This window comes from Hermetia illucens, chromosome 3 (assembly GCF_905115235.1).
Source record: "Hermetia illucens chromosome 3, iHerIll2.2.curated.20191125, whole genome shotgun sequence".
Lineage (NCBI taxonomy): Eukaryota > Metazoa > Arthropoda > Insecta > Diptera > Stratiomyidae > Hermetia > Hermetia illucens.
The window spans coordinates 73,862,741-73,885,535 of record NC_051851.1 but is presented as its reverse complement, the minus strand read 5'-3'; the positions used below and the strand labels follow the sequence as shown (position 1 = coordinate 73,885,535).

The window sequence follows — 22,795 nt, the reverse complement described above, 5'->3', positions numbered from 1 at the left end:
CCATGAGTCTTTTCAGATTACAAACTTAATAATCTTCACCGACGGGTCAGTCATGGAGGGTGGATCGGGCGCAGGGGTGTTCTCGGAGAATCCGATTATAGAACTGGCTCGACCCCTCGGAAAAATGACGACCATATTGCAGGCGGAGATATATGCCATTTCATTGGCAGCAGAAGAATGTCGAAAATCGAAAATTCTTATGAAAGAGCCTAGGGCCACTAGAGCGGCATTTTTGTTGTCCCTTAAGAAGTGGGACATGGAAACCTAGTAGGGTTTTTAACGGGACACTGCTCCTTAAATCATATGCAAAAGACTGGGGTAGTGGTTTCGACTATGTCCAGCCACTGTGAGAAGGAGGAGGAGACGGCCCTGCACTTTTTATGCAGATGCCCGGCATCCTCAGATTTCAGACTAAGACACCTTGGCAAGGTTTTTTTCAATAAAGAATCTGCACACTCTGCCTCTGGAGAATGTTTTCAGATTCGCTTAAGCCTGCGAACACCGTAGGCGGGAAGCCATTGAATAGGCGATTTAGACAAGTACATATGAAATCGTCCCATTTTGGGGCGTGAAATACACTTATGCGCTGTCGACTTCCGTTCTTTGTTTTTATATTTCAAATTTTGTTAAGATCTCCTGGCAAGTTTAGCTTTGTCCTCAACTACTTGTAAGTTAGGTAGCTTTGAGGTGACCAATTTGTCATCCTTGCTGCTGGTTATTATTGCATATTTTTCTCTTATAATCCATCATTCACTGGATTTTAGTACCACAAACCCGTCTATATAGGTCCGCATTTCAAATTCGCAAGTCATTTTAATTCCTCTTAAATATTAAATTAATTTCAGGCCTTCTTTTGAATATTTCGAAATATGATAATGTAAACATAATCTTCGTTTATTCAGATTCCAATATCTTGTTTCCAGAATCTGAATCGAAATAAATATTCAAATAAGAAAATGAGATGTTATCAATTAATATGAGTAAAACTTGCAAAACTTGCATGAGTGTGCAAATTTAACTTTTTATCTCTATGGTCGACTTCCACTTCATCCAGATTAGATGGCGTATCGTAAAAAGTGGCGAATGGATTTTGCAAGTCATTCACTAAATACATTTGACAGGGTTTCATTACTAATAGATGCCGGTGAACGGAGATAAAATGCAATTGTAGGAAACCAAGGGGTATTTATAAATTATCGAAATGAATTGGAAATATATTTATGCAATATTATTTATCTTGAATTTGAAGTTCATTGCACTTACAATGTTATGGACTTTTGATCCATAGTTTGGTGGTTGGTATGGTTTGTCTGCCATTTTCGTTTCACTCTTTAGCTGTTCCACTGCTTACTGGTTTATTATTTCAAATTCTTACTTCTTCTTCTACTTCACAAACAAATCAGAACCGAAATATCGTGCTTAGTTGTGTAGATTTTCAAATTGAAAAATAGTTGTTTTATCTTCTGGAGAAATTACGAATTTGAAGAAATAGCTTGAGGCTTTCAAAAATATTAGACTTGCAAAACACTCATTTCTTTGGATTTTTTTTCGATATTGTTAAATTCTAACGCTAGTTCTAAGTAGTTTGATGGCAGAAATTCGGAAGATAAGGCCTTATGTATTACCAACGCAATGGATTAGAATAAAATGGGAAACTAAAACCACTTAGGCGATCATTATGTTTCTGCCTTTTAGTTTGAATTAAAAAGCCCGTCGAGGTAGAGGATAGTCGTTTATAGCTCAAAGTTAAAACTGTAACTCATGGCCAAACATTCATATTGAACGTTGCATTCAATATTGCCCTCCGTAATTTCTAAATCGTACCGTTCCAAACTTACTAAGAATAATTTTTTTTCGTTGGCTGTAATTCTATTTCGTTTGGGCTTCCTACTAACTCCCATCCGCTTGAGATTGCTGATTTTCATTTTTTTTAAGACTCTGAGCACTGGTTGATTCTTTCTAATGCAGGTATAGCTGAATTGGATTCACTTCTGCGGCCGGTTTAGATTTGACTTTTGTTTAGAAGGTCGAACGTACACATATTGTATGGAAAACTTGATTTTATGTGCACATTTGTAACCAATCCAGGAGTTTGAGATGTTCAAAATTATAATCCAAGTTGACTATTATTAACCACGAGGGCAGAGCTATCAAACAAGCCGAAATGGGTTGAATTTTTAAATCATTCAGAAGTCGTAATCGACAAGTGCTCGCTACTTTGGTACTTCAGCCCATTATTCGTCAATTTATATAATGAAAACTATTCAATTTATTATAGAACACTTATAACCGAAATATCTCTCTATAATTGTTTTGATCTCTTGTAGTTTAGTTTTAATAAAAAACCAGTGCTCTCGTACTACAATTAATTTTATTTTTTGCGTAAATACATTCATTTCGGCAGCGACTTGTTTCCTTTGTCAATGCCACGACTACTGACTCCTTAGACTATTTCTAAGGTCTTATTATTGCTAAAATCATTTACTATTAATTACTTACTCCCTAACTACAAATGCTTAAACTATCATTGTGGTCTGCCTACTAGATCCCTAACTAACCTTGATGGGCAATTTTCTGATCAGTAGTTTGACAAGGTCTTCCTGTAGTACCTAAACGTTCGTAGGAGTCTAGAGTGTTCTTCCTTCGTAGGGGCCGATGGTTGAGGGGGTAGAGCGACAGCCTCCCAATCTCGCTACTCTTGGTTCGAATCGCAGTCGCCATGGGTGTCTGTGTTCGTCTGGTGTTTGTCTCACTCTTGTGAACTTATCACTTGGACAGCGTGAAGTGTGATGATAACAAAATTGAAGAACAATCTGATTGTGCGGATGCCCTACACTCCACGAAGGAATGAACAGGAAGCACTAATTGTCGTAGCAGGGTACCGATGTCGACGCTATGTTTTTTGTTGGCTATATGGACTGCTCGAATGACCTTTAAATGCTTCTCTTATGCGTTCATTGAATCGTGTGTTGATAAGTCGCTTCGTTTATCCGATATTCGCTTTTGTGTAGTCATTGCATGTAATCCGGTAGAAACCGTTTGATTCGGCTGTTTGCTCCGTAATCTTTGTATTAGTGCCGATTCCTTGCTCGAACCAACTACATGAATATTAAACCGCTTCAGGTATATTTAAAGTCGGTAGCAGTTGTACTGAAGAAGGGAGCAAATTACACAGGAGGTTAACTTTAATATCTTTACGAGCTCTTATAGTGCTTCCCTTTTAAACTAGGCCTCAGAATGGAATCTACAGCCGATATTAGCTAAAAGAAGCTTATTAGCTAAAGAAGAATGCACTAAATTTTTAGAAACGTCAACTACCGTTTCGTCCAGAGTAAGTATGGATTCGGAAAGTCTTTTGGATTGAAAATTCGTCGCCTGATATCTGGATTTCGCGTCCTAGTCATGTACCCACCTCTCGAGTAATAACTTGCTTAGTGAATGTTCGACCAGATTCAGCCATGGAAATCATATTTTCGTCTCGCAAAATTTGATACAAACTTGCTGAAGACTAGAAAATATGCACCCAAGCAGATATACTATTATAATATTACTATACCATAGCGCTTAAATTTGGAGGGGAATCAATAGCAACCATACACAATAATAGAACTTAAATTAGGTCAGTACGGGCGCTAGATGGTCGTATTATCGTATCTATTTCGTATAGTTCCTGGCGTGACCAATCTTTTTTTTTATTTTTGATTATGCTTCAGATGGTTTTGAGATTTTAGATTAATCCATTACTATACATTTTTAACTACATGCCAATTCTTTCTCTTTCTTGCGCTGTATGTCGGAAGTCCAGTGTGACGGTGTCCACAACAAGAACAAAAAGGAATGGTGAGAGGACGCTCCTTTGATGAACACCGAAGGAGACAAGAAGCGATTTTGATATTCGAACTTTACTTTCCAGATCGTGGTAGAGCAATTTAACCCAGCACTTAAATTCTTCTGGTATTAGTTGTTGCCGCAGAGCAAACCAGATCCAGAAATGCAATGTAAAGGGCATGCTTCTCATGGTGTTTCTCCGTGAGAAACGGCAAATTCTTCTGGTGTTAGTTGTTGCCGCAGAGCATACCAGATCCAGAAATGCAATGTAAAGGCACCGAACTAAGGAGTAGGGCACCAGTGTTGAAAGGCAACGCTACGTTTGAGGCCCGAAGGTCTCTTTTCGCGTAACTACAATCCCCATGGAACTTCCACTTGGAGTCCGAAAATCGCTGTAACCGAGCTGAACGCACATAAGCCAGGAATTCTCCCAAGACTTGTGAATTCAGAGGGCTATCACGGTTCGCATAGTACTAGTATACCCCTCGTAAGGTTTCATGACCTATTGCCACTGCAAATGGATCCCAGTGCAGATCCGGGACCGATCGCTCTAGTTAGGCCTTTGGATCATTCCCCTATTGGATCACAGCCAGCAAATTACAGTGAGTACAGTGCCACTTTGTTTTGGTCTGGACGACAGGGCTGCTGCCCCAACTTCCTCGCCGTCGCCTCAGAGCACCAGTACCAGGTGAAATTGCTCCAAGTGCCGGCAGTGCTTGTGGAAGTGGAAGATGAACGAATTCCGTTGAAATCTGTTCTGTCTCTCGTCGACCCGAGTGTCCAATTTATCGTAAAGATGTTTGTAATGGACCGCTCATGTAACAACAACCGCCTTCTTTGCTTCCCGATTGAGATTCTGGTAAATTTGCAAATTTGCCAGCGTCTTATCGTCGAGAAACTTGTGGTAGAGGCGTTTCTTTTCACGGAATTTCATTTGGACATCGCCATTTCAAAACCAAGTATCGGCTTTGATAAATCGTTTACCTGGTTTGGTAACCCCGAGAGTTGCTGGATCTAACTCAATAATAATCGTTGTGTTAGAGCACTTCATTCAAGCCCGTAATTGTACACTACAGGATTACAGTACCTTGTGATCAGCTCGCCGAAGATTATTACCCTGATTTGGCATTCATAGCTGAGTCGACTGGTATCCGACGTCACTGCCACTAGTGAGATTTGAACCGCGACCTTGCGTACGATAGCCTTGTGCTCTAAGCACTCAACTATCCGTTTTAACTTGGTATCACGATTGATCAACAGTGGTAATGGTTGGTACTCGCGAGTTAGATGATTTCTTCCTTTTTCTTACAAAATCGCCACCATTTGATTTGCGACGGGCTTATGCGTTCTTCATACTGATTTATCGGTGGCTTGATTTATAAGACAGCAATCAACGACCGATGTTGAGACGCAATGGTCTCATGGGGAACGGCTTTTCAGTCAGTGACGGTATGCTAAAAATGCCGGCGCCCTATGAAGATATAGTTGATTTGCGTTTTACTGTTCCCACTATAAAATGTAGGAAGATGGGACAATTGTTTGATGAACCATGTATTCACAAGTACGAGTTCATGGGTGTCCGCAAAATTGACTATAGGTTCGAAACTCTCATTGTGGGCTCCAAACCTCTTTTCCCCGTGTCACCTGCTACAACACCTGCTACAACAAAAAGTAATTTTTCGTAGCTAATATTCCAATAGAAGGAAGAAATGATTCTAATTTTCTGATTGAAACTAAATTCAAAAAGTTCTGAGCATTTTCAATACTTTTCCTTCGTACACAGTATGGCAACAAAGTTACTTTCAATATTGGTTATATTTTTCCTTGCGTGAAGTCCTCACCTAATCGCAAGAGTTAATTGATTGTAATGACCAGCAATTAGAATGATGACTGATATTTTCTTACAGTAAAAAATGACCCCTCGTTCACGTAATACGAAATTTATTAGCACATTAGCTTCTATAAATTTTTGCCGTTCTGAATTCAATACATTATCTATGCAGTGGTTTAGATAGATAATATCATCAACGTAGATAATGTTTCATTGTGGTTAATATTTTTTCACGAGAAAAAGTAATTATTTGGAATGAGTGCATTTTATAAAATTCGTAGCATGCAAAGTTTAAGCCATACTTCGAAGATATTCGTTTATATAATAACTTAATTGAACATTTTGAATTCATTTTCCTTGAAAGAAAGGTAGGAGAAATGTTTCAAGTTACAGTTACAAGATACATCGAAAATCGATACGAAATTTGGTTCTTTAATGTTATAGCTCAAGACTTTGTTTTGAGTTGGGAATAAAGTCTTACATGAAGTCAAATTGGATCTTCGTTGCCCTACTTGAATAGCTAGTAGCGAAGCGGGTACCAAATTAACATATGCCAAAAAGGAATACTTTTTAGCAGTCCAATCTTACCGATAGAATTTTTAGGTTTTTAGTAACTATATTAGTAATTGCTATCTTACCTCATATTAGGCCTCTTTCAAACGAATTAGAGTGAAGCAATTCCAATACCTTAAATAAAACAGCGAAGAATATATCTCAGCTCATCAGGTTTTCTGATATCAACTAGTAGGTGTCTTTCAGCTAGTTTGCTCTGGAATTTTTGAGTTAACTGTTGCGGATTTATTCGGCTTCTTTGTTCATTACCTGATAATATCGTGCACCAATGATTGGAAAGTGCCATGTGCCCACGTACTTGAGGAGGGCGATCCGAGCCGAGTTTGCAAGGGGGTTATCTGAAATGGTGCTTGTCACGAAGCCTCACCGGAGGATATCTGGTACCGTGGGAACCGGGATTCTCCTGGAGCATATGCTCTCGATCCTTGTGGTCTGAAGTGTGAAATTGCGGCGTACAACTCGGGCCCCGTAGCCTTTGGTTGCGGTAGAGGTGTTGGATAGGCCTCGCATCTACTGGTATGAATGCTGAACATACGCTCAGTATAAACCAGTATTGCTGTGCTAGTCATGGCGGAGCTCTGATTGTGGTGTCCTTCCGGTTTCATTATCTCTTATGGGAGCAGCAAGACTAAATTTGGTAGAAATTGTCTCCCACAAAAAAAAAACAGTACTGAAACTAGTTCCTCCCTTACGGAGAGGTCGCAGATCCCGGCTATGCAACCCAATTGCCAATCTATTATTAGGCATATTTGTATTTGTAAATACGAATCAATTTGAACGATGACTTTCTATGAATACGAAAATATTCGTATTCGAATAAGTGAATATTTTCGTATTTGTGAATACCAATCGGCTGTATTCTTACGTTCAAAACTGAATACAAACGTGTTCGTATTTGCGAGTGTCAATACGAATTCTGTTGGATTAATATTGCCAAATGAAAGTACGTATTTTTTTCCGAAAAGGTAGCGAATATTAGCGCCCTAATGAACATCTGATCTTGTTGTGCGTAGGAGGAGTCGGACTTAATGAAGAGAAAGCACTTGAAAGCAAATACATATTTTTCTTCTTTTGTGCTTTGTCAGGTAAATGGTTGTGTCTGCCCCACACATTAGGCAGACAAATGTCTGCATCTGCATTAGACAAATGTATTCACAGCCGTATTCGTATTCACTTGTATAAATACGAAAATATTCACTTATTCGAATTTGAATACGGATATATTTGTATTCGTAGTAAATCATCGTACGAATTTATTCGTATGCGTATTTACGAATACAGATATGCCGAACACATGTGGGAGAACGCCCATTTTGATGAAGTCACATCCCTTCACTTGTAGTTTCATCTCATATCCAAAAAAATTCCAAATTAAATTATTAGATCCTAAAGACAATTTTTCCAAAAAAATGGATAGTGATTCGCTTCCTCATTCGCCATGAAAACGTTCGTTTTCATTTTGTCATGTTCTTTGCAAGAAAGTAGTAACTGCCAGTTCTACAAATGAAAATGTTCGAAATTCGGCGATTATACCCTGGTTTGGATAATTTCGGTTTCCATTGCTTGAATTCGATATGATCATGTAATTAAATAAATTTCTCTTAATGACATATATTTCTTCTGACTGAAATGGGTTAATCTTAGAAAATGAATTTTTGATCCGCCTATAAGATATAATGGCGAATTGGAGCATTAAAAGCGTCAAGTGTTCTTAGGGTAGAGGCTTTCTTGAATTAATCGTGTACATTGAAGGAAATTCAGTGTGTGAGAAAATTTTCTTTGTTCAGAACAATTATGAATGGAGGTATCTAAAAAGCTTGCAGTCTTTTTTTCAAATCTAAAACATCGACCGTATTCCTAATCGTATTTAAAATCTTTATTTTCTAATTCCAGACCAGGATGCAAAGTTTATCACCACGGACATCAGGCTACGGTATTTCCTATACACTTAGGAATATGATAAAGACAGAGGGCCTATTAAGGTAATTATCTTACAACCATTTCTATATATTTTATAAACTTATTTATTTCTTCAATAAAGACCTATACGTGGTGTATCGGCTGTTATTGCGGGAGCTGGACCAGCACATGCTTTATATTTTGGAGCATATGAATTCACAAAGGAATCCTTGGCAAAATTTACAAAACACAATCAAATCAATTACAGTAAGTAAAAGTCATACATTAATTGCGTTAATCGACCCTTACGTACATATTTAGATTATACATGTTTGCTCATGTACGATAAATAACACGTTCTAGTCACGTACTTATGACTTTCCTGTCTAGATTGATTGTTTTGTTCATGAGAGTGAGTTCTTATGAAATACCCTTCTGTCTGTTTCCCGACGAAAAATGCGACCATCATCTTGTTTTCTGCGAGATAAGATAAATATTACAACATTTCTATATTTAGTATTCACTAGTCGCGAAAACAAAGTAATTCTTTGCTCAATGTGTTCGAATAAAGTCATGATTGCTCAATTGGTAAAGTATATTGGGTGAAAAGTCGACCTTATCTCGCTATTTCTATAATACAGAAACATTCCAGTAAAAATGAACATGGATAATTTTGACTACCTACGAAGTTTAAGCTGAAAATATACCCTCGGAATTTCTTTTTAAAGAGTACATACCAATTTCGTCTCATATAGTTTTTCATCGTTTAATATGTATTATATATTTCCTCATTATTTGTACATTCAACTATTTTTGCGGAAATCAAACCAAAACCAAAGAGAGTGATCGTTAGATTAACCTCAGGATGAAATGATATTAATCCTTTTGTGCAATTGAATTTATTTATGAACTAAAATATCTTACAATATCTAACGAATTCGAATCATTCAAGAGATTTCTAGCTTCGTTACTAAAGAGAGAAATTGAAAACAATATTATATAATGAGAAATTCCTCTCTCGCTCTCTTTTAATCTTATGCCAAGAAGTGATTACTTCTAATCAATTAATCGCTTAATTGACTTGCGAGCTTTTTCTTTTGTTACATAACTTAGGCCTTCCTCAAACAAAACAACAACAATTTGAATAGTATCGCCTGGAGTTTTAAGTGGGCACTTGTTAATCCCTTTCTTCTGTCCTACTCATTTGCAATGAACGTCAGAACTAAAATTTGTGACGATACTTTTCATTTGATACTCTAAATGGCTACATTTGGAAATAAAGATTTTTGTACCCACCTTTGTGTGTATACCAAACCTCTTAACTTAAAAAGATACGATTTACCTCATGCGCGGGGGTCCATAGTTCCAGAACTCCCACCAATAAATGATTTTGAAAGGACCGCGTGCGACAAACGCCAAATGTATTTTATTTTACACAAAACCTTAAAAAAGACCCATTTATCATTGAAACGTCACGAAAAAACGAAAAATATAAGACTCATCTTTTTTATTTTTAAGTTATAACAAGTCGGGAAACCGGAAGCTGGACGCTTCAGGTACGAAAGGTTTTGTGTATTTCTTAGTACGTAGCACGTGATATATTCATATATTATGTGAGAGTATCCACTTTCGGGTGATGTTGACATTCATAGTCTTCAATTTTCAAAGAAGCAACAAATTTGAGGTATTATAACTTTGTTAGTAATAGCGCGATTTCCACCAAACTTGGTAAGATCATGCTCTATATTATAGCCTATATCACTGCAAAATTGCATGGTACTAAGATGAACTTAAGGGGGGTTTCCAACCAACTACACAAAATTGTAGTAATATACTATTATTAACTTTATACAAACAGATATCGGCATGGAAGGTATTGCGGAGCCCAAGCACCATATAGTGGCAGCCTCCTGATTTTTTTTCAGATTTTTCGGTTTGGTAGTTTCTGAGAATGGCCCCCTTAAAGAAGTGATCACTTTCAACCCCCCGCGCTCCCCACCCTTCCAACGAATGTCAAAACTAAGATCGGCTTTGAAAAGTACTAATCGAGACCTTTAATTTGATACCCCACAAAACCTTAAAAATGAGACTAGACGCTGCTTTCACGAGTATTATTTGAATTCTAGATAATAGAAAACCTTATACGAGCAGATACTGACTTGTAATATCATTTCGAAGACTAAATATATAAAGCATTATCACAATTTTTCATAAATTTCCGATTGAATTGATACCTCACTGTCCCTCGGTTTATCCAGTTAAAACTTGCGCTATTGTTTACATTCTCTTGCCACCGTGTGAGTTGTTTTTCGCACTATCGTTTCGTCCGTCTTGGTTTCACTTTGTTCTGCCAATGGATTAAGACAGGAGAGTATTATTACATCCTATAATGAATAAGTCAGTTGAGTAGCTAAAAATGGTCATCCAAGTTGACTATTGTCTAAGAGCAGCTTCATGCAGATGGAACTTGACCCAAAATTGCCGTCGTCTTTAACCTATATACCGTCAACGGTTGTTATGCCACGGAAGAGAAAAGAGACATATTAAATTCAGTCGAGAATTTTGACTTACATCAATTATATCTCTTAGCTCCTTTGGCTTGGTAGGATAACGAAGTTATTTGTTATTTCATATTAATTCACTCAACATCATATTCATCGGCTATTCCTGATGATCTCATGGGTTAGTGCGTTTATTTGCTTCCACCTGAATTTCGACTTAGCATCTCTATGCCCCTGCCAACCCCGTCTACTAGCATTTATAAAGAGATTTGGGGACACTGGCGTTAATATAGTAGTTCCAGGCTGGAAATGTTCGAAAATGACAGAAAATAGTCGATTAGCTCTGTAGAGATATTATTTGATTGTTAAATACAGGAATGATCAATTTTAGATTTAATTTTTTAAACTTTCAACTTACTTGTGTAGTAACGCGAATATTGTCTCGTGTAGCTCCGTGAATGTGATTGGTGATATCTTAATTTTTTGATTTTCTGATCAGTGGCGCCATGTCTTCCACGACAATATTCTGAATCCATATGCCATTGAAGGGATACCGAATATATAATATTTAGTGCGCTTATTTCATTCTTCCCTGAGAGATGCAATTTCAGCACCAGCATCACGCGTCACCGAATTTGGACAGCAATGTTTTTTTTTAGATCACCAAGTTCACCAGAATTGTTAGGTATTTGTAAAAGTTTGCCTCGGTCGTAGCTTGGAGGTGGAGGTTGCCAATGTTATGCCCGTGAAGCTCATGATGACCTTTGCGCGTGGCTTGGATTCGGCACTTGTCTAATCCAATCTCCATCCGAATATCAACGCTGAACATGTCTACTATTCGCAACAGACTTCTAAGATAGTTATCAGTACCAACATACAACTTGATGTCATTTAAGTACATGAAGTGCATCAGCTCAAACTTAGAACGTAGGCCATATTTTATTGCGAAACCATACGCTCTAGCATCATTTAGTGACTATGAAAGGAGGTTCAACGCCACACAAAACCAAACAGGACTCAACGAATATGCATGAAAGATGCCTCTTCATATGCGGTTGGGCTATGAGATGCAAGTACGCTCAGATGAACGCACTGACGAGATAATATGCCACCTTTCCATGACTGTCGCCAAAAACTTTATGAGTTTGGGATCAATGCCGTAAAGACGTCAGACATGTCCAAAGCATTGGCGTAATCGATATGGCAACGAAAGAGATTTCTTTGGCCTCTAGTTACCTATCCTCCAACTACCGAGCCGACAATGAGTTGCTCTTTGCAACTCCTTGATCCAACCCGCTTGCCTTTGTCCTCGGACAGAATGTTCTTGGTCTCAAGGTGCACAGTAACTCTTTCGCTAATAATGGAAGTTATGAATTTTGCTTGGTAAGCAACTGATCGGTCTTGTGTCTTCGGGGTCTTGCCCCTTGTCATTTTGTGGGACAAGGTAGGTAATCCCCGCAGTGGCAAATCGTGGGAATTCCTCAGGTCAACTAATGACCTGGTCTATGCTATGTATCAACCGACCTTATACACTGGTGAACTTTTTATACCAGAAATTCTGCACCCGAACCAGACCAGGGCCTCTCCAACTCTTCGAGCTAATTATGGCTCATCGCACCTCCCCTTCATTTACTTTCGCAAAATTCATGCCATCCACTCAGCGTGCTGGGCGGTTAATAATCAACATGCACCCTAATATTCTTTTGCTAGCATCATCGATGTTGCGATTTGTTGAGTGATCTAAAAAAAAAACTACGCTGGTTCCTCGCACACGTTGCATTCTGAAGACGTCTGGAGTGAATTTTGTCATATCGTCGCAATCGACTGCATAGGACGGAAAGTTTCTGCTTGAGTGTGTGCAGAATTCCAACTACGGGCGTGTCATTGAAAATGGCATAGTTGCAGTTAATTTTCTGAATTTTGCTCTTGACACGTCTGCTGACGTTGCCAATGCTTAATACTTTTAGCGGGGATTGTTTCCCGGTCGGTTTTTCACCAGTTTCACTGTTGTTTTGTTTATGTTAAATCGTTCTGAAAATATCTTTTGAAGCTTAATGCTAATTTATTCGCAATATAGATTAAAATTACATTGACGAATTTAATTTTCATGTATACTCATTCACTATCAGACATCGAATAATGATAACATTAATTGGTCTAGATTAATTGCCCTTGTTAATTGTATCTACAATATTTGCTGTAGTGGAACAGAAATTCGCTGCTGCCCCACCCACTCGCTATCTGCACTGAAGGTCTGCCTCGTCTTCTTTTTCTAGCATAGAGCCCTTATTGACTTTCCGGGCTGGATGATCCTCATCCATACGGATTAAGTGACCCGCCCATCGTAGCCTATTGAGCCGGATTTTATCCACAACCTGACGGTCATGATATCGCTCATAGATTTCGTCGTTATGTAGACTATGGAATTATTCGGAGGATTCTTTTCTCGAACGCGGCAAATCTTCTTACTAAGAACCCAAGTCTCCGAGGAATACATGAGGATTGGCAAGATCATTGTCTTGTACAGTAAGAGCTTTGAGCCTATGGTGAGACGTTTCGAGCGAAACAGTTTTTGTAAGCTGAAATAGGCTCTGTGCACGGATTTCATCATCGTAGCTGTTATTGGTTATGACTTTCGACCCTAGATAGGAGAAATTATCAATTTTCTCAAAGTTGTAGTCGCCTATCTTTATTCTTCCCGTTTGACCAGTGCGATTTAATGTTGTTGGTTGGTTGGTTTTCGGTGCTGATGTTGCCACCATATATTTTGTCTTACCTTCATTGATGTGCAGCCCAAGATTTCGCGCCGCCTGCTCAATTTGGATGAAGGCAGTTTGTACGTCTCGGGTCGTTTTTCCCATGATGTCGATATCGTCAGCATAGACCAGCAGTTGGGTGGATTTAAAGAGGATCGTATCTCTTGCATTTACCTCAGCATCACGGATCACATTCTCGAGGGCCAGGTTAAAGAGGACGCATGATAGGGCATCCCCTTTTCGTAGACCGTTGTTGATATCGAATGGTCTTGAGAGTGATCCTGCTGCTTTTATTTGGCCTCGCACATTGTTCAGGGTCAGCCTAGTCAGTCTTATCAATTTCGTCGGGATACCGAATTCTCTCATGGCCGCGTACAGTCGTACACGTGTTAGAGTCGATGAATAGATGGTGCAACTGGTGTCCATATTCCAACAGTTTTTCCATCGTTTGCCACAGAGAGAAAATCTGATATGTTGCTGATTTGCCCGGAGTGAAGCGTCTTTGGTATGGGCCAATGATGTTCTGGGCGTATGGGGCTATCCGGCCTAGCAACATAGCGGAGAATATCTTATAGATGGTACTCAGCAACGTGATACCTCTATAATTGCTGCACTGTGTGATATCTCCCTTTTTATGTATGAGACACATAATGCCTCTTTGTCCATCGTCAGGCATTGATTTGCTGTCCCACACCTTGAGCACAATTTGATGAACCACTTGGTTGGTTTGGCCGTCTCGGCTGTAATTCCATCAGCTCCTGGCGACTTATGATTTTTAAGCCGATGAACTGCACTGACTGTTTTTTTCTATACTTGGTGGTGGCAGTATTTGTCCGTCGTTTTCAGTTGGCGGGACCTCCAACTCACCGATGTTCTGGTTGTTCAGTAGCTCATCAAAATACTTAACCCATTGCTCCAATATGTCCATTCAGCCGGAAATCAGATTTCCCTCTTTGTCTCGGCAGGATGAGCATCGATGTTTATAAGGCTTCATCCTGCTGATTTGTTGGTAAAACTTCCGCGCCTGGTGCGGTTGCTCCCTGTACTTTTCTAGTTCACAGACTTGTTGATTCTCCCAGGCTACCTTTTTCCGTCTGTGCTTCTCCGCTCGCCGGAGTTCGTGATAAGTCTCCGCGCGTGCCCGCGTTCTTTGAGAATGCAACATTACTCGGTATGCGGCATTCTTCCGTTCCGTAGCTAGCTTACATTCATCGTCAAACCAGCCGTTCCAACTTTTTTTGCGGCTGGGGCCAAGTATGTTTGTGGCCGTATCAATGATAACGTTCTTCAGGTGGTTCAGATCAGTTGTTGATGCTTCATCTCCAGGATCTCTGCTGACTGGTTATTGCGGCATCGTGCGATACTGCTAACTGAATAATCCGCAGTCCGTTATCATTGGTATCCCCATGTAAGCTATGGGAGCCGACGTACCGCTTGAATACGGGCTCCGTCCCTACTTGACTGTTGGAATCTCCAAGTATGATTTTGATATCATACTTGGGACAGGCTTCGAGGGTCCGCTCAACTGCCTCGCAGAAGGTATCCTTCTCCGACTCTGCAGTCTCCTCTGTAGGGGCGTGAACTTTCTGAGGCTTATATTTCTAAATTTGCTTATATTTCGTTTATATTTTCAAAGCCAATAACAACAGGTTTCATTTTTTGACTGACTAAGAAACCTACTTCGAGCACATGGCTTACTGGATGGCCGCTATAATATATGGTGTAGTGGCTCTTCTCCAGGAAACCGGTCCCTGACCATCGCATCTCTTGCAACGCTGTTACATCAGCCTTATATGGGGACTAGCTGCTCAGCAAGATTCGGTCTGTACAGGGAGCGCACGTTCCATGAGAAAATGCGCTAATCGTTTATCCGTTGTCGTTGCCGGGTTCGTCGTTTTGAAATCCATCCTGTTCGAGGTTCCTGTTGTGGCTTCGTAACATTGGTTTTCCGTGTAGGGTTGTCAGCCCTACCCAAATCGAACCTGGAGGACCAGTTGATACGTTTTATCTCGTTTTTAGGCGCGGGAGACTCGCCTTCATTCTTGTCCGTCGGCAGTTTTTCATAAAGAAAGAACTCCCAGCGATCACCACGTGGAGGTGGAGATAGGGTTTGATAGTAAAGCTATTGGTGTTGGTTCAGCAGACGTTCCCCAGGTTTTATGCTGCAGCGTGGGTACAATCCACGTTTCGCCCTGGGACCTATACTACCCTTTGACCGCAAGTAGTAAATGGGAGGAGAATAAAACGAAATGAAAGTGAACAACTGCAAAACGCTTGCAGAAGTTAGTACATATTCTAGTTGTTGACATCGTAGTCAACTATTTGCGTAATGGGAAACGAAAAAAATCAGTAGAAACGCTGGTCATCTCAGTGAACAGATCTCAATTTAGAGAAATTTTAAAACAACAAACGATATCATTTGTCGGCTGTAAAGAATATGGCGATTAGTTACACCGGACTATGTGGGAAAATTAGTCGAAATTTGTCAGTTGAGATACCATGAAATTATCAATAACGGAGGGGATTGAATGCCCTACTGAATGACATGTTATATATGGCAAAGCTTATTATAATATTTTAAGAGCAAACAAGTAAATTTAAAGTAACAACTCTTTTTGTTTATGATCGTTCATAAGAGATCTGCCCCGTGAGTTTTCATCCTTTCACACACCACTTTCCTACTATGCGATTATCAAAAATCACCTCCCAGACGCATATGACAGCAATAATGAACTTACGTTTATCAAAACTTCGAGGCCTATTTACTAGATGTTCTTCATTTTATAATAGTCCTGACTTAATATTATACGAATATTATTAAATTTCAGTTGTGTCAGCAGTTGCTGCTACTCTCATACACGATGCCATATCGAATCCAGCTGAAGTGATAAAACAGCGATTGCAGATGTACAACTCATCATATAGGTCAGTTTTACAATGTACACGAGGAATCTATAGGAATGAAGGCTTTGCGGCTTTCTATCGCTCATACTCTACACAGTTGATCATGAATCTGCCGTACCAGGCAATTCACTTTACAACCTATGAATTTTTCCAAAATATGGTAAGTTCAATTTTCGTCGTTTTTTCACAGGAGTAAATATAAACGAATCTTTCGATTTTTCGGATCTAGTTGAATAAAGAAAGGAAATATGACCCACTGGTGCATATGATGGCTGGTGCTGCAGCGGGCGCGACTGCTTCTGCATTCACTACACCACTGGATGTGGTGAAAACATTGCTAAATACTCAGGAAACAGGTTTTACACGGGGCATGTCGGAAGCAATAAGACAGGTAAATTGAATAGTGGCTACCCATTATTTGGCATAAATTTGTTCAAGTGAAAAAAGAGAATTGACCATTGTGTTTCTTCGAAATATAGATTTACAGGATGGCTGGACCATTAGGATTCTTCAAAGGCTTAGGTGCTCGGGTACTATATGCAATGCCTGCAACAGCGATTTGCTGGTCAACCTACGAATTCTTCAAATTCACACTTTGCGGTAGGAGTAACGAAGATTATAAATCTTCAATATCCGGGATAAGCTCATTACAGCCCAAAGACACCAAGTCAGCATTATCCGTGGAGAAATTGCGTAGCGATGATATGATTAACAATAATAGAATAAGTGGTGTAAGATACGTTTTGCCAGCAAGCAACCTAAAAGCAGCCGAAACTCAAGCAGAGATCCCCAGTGGTGTGCGGGAAGCAGCCCCCATCAAAGCTGTCTGTGAACTCAGTGCAGTGTCGGGAATCAATGCATTAAATTTAAATACAGTGCACAACGATGTTAAGCGAAATTACGATCGAGGTTTTAGTAGTCCCTAAAAGCATTGAATTGTATATTTATATGCATTCAGTGTAATGCAATGTGGATTTGAACAATATTTCTTTTATCAACTGTATTTTGAGTGCATGTTGGATATTCATGTGATGGACAGAGGTCACACTTTGACGAATTCAATGCCAACTCGGTGAAGTTTCAACAAAATCGCTGTATTTACAAATATTTAAACTTTTCGTTTTAACGAATTAGAAATTAGGATAGCCAAAGTCGTAGAATCCATCCTTTGCAAAATTAAAATGATGTCTTGAATATCAACAGAACATTTTTAAGTTATTTCGACCTAATTGAAAAGTCCTTGAATCAAATAAGCCAGCATTGAACTTCCAATTTTGTGCCCACGTAATGAATGAATGTGATAATGAGGGAGAAACACAATAAAAGATCTTGTCAAGCTGAGCTTGGACAAGCACAAAAATATCTTCTTGCACGTAACTATTGGATACTGCCCATTCTCAGTACTTTTGATTACGCCGTTGACTAAGCGATTCTTTGATTTATTGATCGTCAAACGAATTGAATTCTGTGTATGGATACATTTTGCACACGATCGCATTGACGGTAACATTCTTTCCTTCCACTTCACACTCGTACATGTATCAGTCAAAGGATATTTGTCCAAATCCATAAATTGTTGTATTTTATCGAGAGAAGAGAACATTTTGAGGAAAATTGAAAGAAGCAAAAATGTTTAGTTATTCGTTTAACAATGTTGTTATATTATATGTTAGTTGTACTATGATAATAAAAAATCAACCAAGTGTTATTTTCTGTAGAGATTTTATTACTTCCTTTTATGATTTTATTTTCATATGAAAAGAAAAAAGTGAAAAGGATGCGTTGGGAGAGATGAGGAGGCATCCGAAATCAAGTCATTAGAGAAAGCCTACTGGACAGGTGAAATAATTATATGATACTATATATATTTTTACACAAGAAAATGAAAGAAGAACTTTTAAATTGTATTAAAGAAGGAATATAAACAAGAACAAGATCACATAAATAGATTTAATCAAGTGAATAAAAGTGTATTATTCAGTTGATAAGGGCTTTGTATGAGATTAGTATTTAAATAATGTGGAGTGCTTTCAAAATCGAAAAAAAACAGTTAAGCCCCTTTGGTATTCGAGGATTAGGATTGTAAATTGATCCCGAAGGATATTTGGATGGAGTAGAGAAGCTATTTAGCAACGTAATAGTTTTCGGCTGTAATGTATAATTTGATTATCTAGTTGTCATGTCATATCAAGTTTCCACTTCCACTCACTTTAAATGTGAACTCTTACGGGTGTACTGTGGATCCATTCCATAATAGAAGCATCACATCATCTTCAGTAAATGAATAATTCTTAATTCATTTCATAATTTCCGATTGAATATATTATAGAGTTCGAAACCATTGTTAAGACTCAACACATAATTATATGTTTCTATTTACTGAATGTAAATCTTCCGATATATTTCGCTGCATACTCTTTGATGCCTTCCGATTTCGAGAATTTTCCGTTGGTAGCTGAATACAATATCGAGTGGAGGAATTGATTATGATTGATTAAATAACTTCAATTAGCTTCCAGGAGTCTTTATACTGGAAGTTTTTTTCATATTACTGCATTACTTATCAATTAATAAATATTTTTATTTATAACTCCCTAGGAATTGGTCAATGAAATCGAATAAAATAGTACAAAAGTAAGAAGATGTAATCAAATGTGTACCGGCAAATCCCCAATTGATAAGGTGTATGGGAATTGAATCTGAGTTCTAAATCATCGGCAATCGTAGTGTAAATGATGAAGGTATGCAGAAATTACCATTCTGTGCACTTAAGGATCTTTGTACACTTCCCCATACTCTTCCTTCTTTTTTAATGTTTGTGTTTTGCTGCTCAGACTGCATAGTAGTCGTCACACACTGATTACGAATTACTTTTCATTAAATTTCAGTCTCTTTTTGTTCTGAGAATGGCTCCCTTGAAGAAATGATCACTTTCAACCTCCCGCACTTTTCCAACAAATGTCAAAACGAAGACCGGCTTTGAAAAGTACTAATCGAAACTTTTAATTTGATACCCCACATGACTACATTTGATAAAAAAAATATTTACACCCCCCTTTTGCACGTACACGTACACAAAACCTTAAAAATATTTGTGAGTAGAGAACCTTTTTTGCAAACTGGAATTTCATTTTTTCACTGTGACATTATTTAAGTGTGACCTTTGCTTATTTTGAGACTAACTTTGACTGAAAATAGTATTTCAAGACCGACCGGCAAGCGTGTGGTGAAATGTTTTGTATTCCATAACGCATATTTTCTTGGAAATACTTATTTAATATTGGGCTGATGGCAAGAATTCTATTGGGTACAAGTCCAGGCTGCGAATTGGCCAGGTAATACCATATTTTGACTATTATTTCCTTAACAAAAATTTTACGAATTATTGCTGTAAACCTTTTGGAGGTGCAATACATCTATGATCCGATTTTTAAGCTTAGAACCCTGTAATGACGGGACAAACAATCGTAGGGCATCTTAGTGCATTGATGTGTATTCGCAGTAATGAAATATCATAGCTCGTTTAATTTACAAGAAAATGTAGACCAACGATAATTACTCCTTGATAATTTCATCCTTGGACGTATTCATACATAATTATTTTTCGTGCATCAGTTTCTTGTTGATGTTACAGCACTACCTGCAATTCTACCTGTTGACATCTTCATTCAATTGAAAGTGGGTTCATCTGGGAAAAAAAATTTCTTGATTTTCGCCTCTCAAGCACTTCATGACCAAAATGCAGTCTTGAGAATAGTTATCAGGCCGTGGTTCTTGTGAAATTTGAATTTTTTAGAGTAGAATTTAAAATATTTACGCTGATTTAGCATCTGAAACTGTTTCCGAATGGAGAGGTCAAGTTAGGTCAAGAGCGGGCGTCGATGTGATAAATGGGGTCCGTGAACTATACACAATCGCGGCGAAAGGCAGATACTGTCATTTCACAAGGAGTAATCCAAGATATTATCAACATTATCCACATGTGGTTATGAATGAGGGTCCGTATGCACAAGTAAAACCTAACAAAGTTGATTTTTTTTAAAAGGCTAACAATTTCCAAATAATTTTCACCTAGGGTTTAGATTTTCTCTCTACGGTCCTACACCGAGCATAACATTCCTTTGTATTACTAGAGAAATATCTTTGAATAATAATAATACCAGTACCCCGCATCAGATTCTTATAGACAAAGGAAAAAATAATGCGAAATAGGCTATTTGGGGGCTCTATACCATATTCCACAGATGAACGAACAAGAGGCATACATATTTTAAAAAATTGCTGAAAAGTGCAATGCAAGGATATATCGCGATTCAAAAATGACAAAAGGTGTTTTTTGAGCATATTAATGGAATCAATGCAGCTTTATCGTTACAATAAGTGGTGCACTTCAATAACTATCCAACTTACGTTTTCTGAAAATGAGCGAATCTTTTCGTTCGTAACTGCTTATAGGGCATCTGAAATCATAAAAGGCAATACAGGAAAGGAGAAACAAAGGCCACCATAGTGCCATAACGTCTGCCTTTCGATACAAATTGTAATATCAAGCAAGTCGGGAAACCGGAAGCGAGACATTTCAGGTATAAAAGGTTTTGTGCAAGGAAAAAAATGAATCATCTGGTTTGAGGCTGAGTCAAGATCGCAGTACGTTCTGCACAACTGTCAATGTTTTGTGAGTTGTGTTTTTATAGCGCTTCTGTGTGTACGAATCCCTGTAACTAGCAAGCAGCTACAAACAATCAATACATACATACATACATACATATAATAGGAAATTTATAAAATGTCATTGCAATATTATTCGGATCGTCCGCCGCCTTCTACGATTGATTTTGGCACCAAACTGGAAAATTTCTATATCAAACCCGGCCAGATGCACTAACACCACCACACAAACGGGAATTAATATCAATGATGATGCGCAGAACGCAACTGCGATCCTGCTAAAAAGCCACTCCCACCGGACGTTATATTTTCTACGTGAAGGCTTGCCTAGGCAGTTTCACCTCCTGTGTATAGTCTTCTTGGTTTTGTTTATCCCTATGTGAAAAACGATAAATGCATGACAGTTCCGCGTGTACATAGTTGAAACTTCAAATGTCCTTTATTTTTAAAAGAGCCATTTATGCAAATAATTTGATCCGGAAAGTACTATATTGATAATAGTCAACTTCATATGCTTCACACTAGGAGCTCAACATTATTAGCATACGTGAAAAGTTTACCTGGAACAGGTACAAAATGAAGGCTGGGGAGAAGTAGATTCTTCAGAAATGGAAATTTAATATTTCACTCGAATGTCGAATCATGTTCGTTAATTATGACGCCAGGATCTTATTTGCATGGCTTAAGATGCAATGAATTGATAAGTCTGAATTGCTATAACTTTCCACGAAAGTTAGCAGTGATATTGTTCTCTTTGCTGCTGCAAGTTTTGGTAATCCTAGGATGAAATTAGAAGACGGAGGGGGGAGGCTTTCCAGTTAATTTCAAAAAGTCGGTAATATACTGTAAATTTATTTGAGCAGATTTCGGAATGGAACATGTTTTGAGGCCTAGATTTATTATATATGAATCACATTAAAGTTTTTCATATTTTTGATTAGGTAGTTTCCAAGAATAAAGAAAATTGAAAAGGATTCTTTCCTTTAATTGCACAACTATTCTTTTAATAGTTATTTTAGTTTTTGATTTTGCAGATAGCCATTTATCATAAGAGATTACTTCTAAGGTACAACCTTCCTTGAGCTCGATTATTTTCAAAAATCTTGTCACGATTTGTATTGACTTTAAAGGCCTTATCCTGCTGATTGTACTTCTAGTGTGTCAATATCTATTGGAATTTCAGTCAATACAAGATCGAAATCAATGTCCTCAAACAGATTGAGGTCTTGCAATTTGATTCTACTGCAGTAGAATCCCGATAATTGATATGCTCAAGAAACTCACGATTTGGTACGAACTATCAGAATTACCAATTATCGGGAGTCCAAAATAAAGAAAATTGTCTCTCGGGATCGGCAAATTTGTACGAACTAGGCGAAAATATGAATTATCGGGATTCCTCTGTATAAGATTGTGGTAGATAAACTATTGGATTAGGCAGTAACATTTTAGCCAATTGAAACAACATGGAAATCAGTTTTATTAGACAAAATAAGCTAGTGGGATTCGCGACACTTCCCCCAACGAGATACATGAACATGACAGTTTCGTAGAAGTTGAATTTTATAGGATGAAGATATTTCTCGGATGCAATTTTGACTGCTGCATCATTGCTAAATTGTTTTTGCGCTAAAGAGTGTTACAAATGTTTAAAAAAGAGATAGTGGCAGGAGGTCGGTCGAATACGGTAAATGACGGCCTCATACTGTAAATCATTTAATTTTTTGGCCAATATTCACGAAGCAGTTTCGGCAGTTTTCGAGCGCTTGCAATAAGTTGGAAAAGTGCAGAAGTGATCAAATACTTCTTTACCTTTCCAAGTGCCAGGAAACTGC

At 38.3% G+C, this 22,795-nt stretch overlaps 1 protein-coding gene across 1 annotated transcript in view; it reads left to right on the top strand.

Annotated features, from left to right (window-relative positions):
• LOC119650718 (mitoferrin) overlaps positions 1-18,255 on the top strand; it is a 63,011-nt gene extending 44,756 nt beyond the window's left edge. Inside the window, exons 2-6 of the mRNA XM_038053731.1 lie at positions 8,126-8,214; positions 8,274-8,398; positions 16,217-16,452; positions 16,522-16,683; positions 16,772-18,255. Coding sequence (XP_037909659.1) covers positions 8,126-8,214; positions 8,274-8,398; positions 16,217-16,452; positions 16,522-16,683; positions 16,772-17,218 — 1,059 coding nt within the window. The 3' untranslated portion in view covers positions 17,219-18,255. The remainder of the gene's footprint in view (positions 1-8,125; positions 8,215-8,273; positions 8,399-16,216; positions 16,453-16,521; positions 16,684-16,771) is intronic.
• The last annotated feature ends 4,540 nt before the right edge of the window (positions 18,256-22,795 follow it).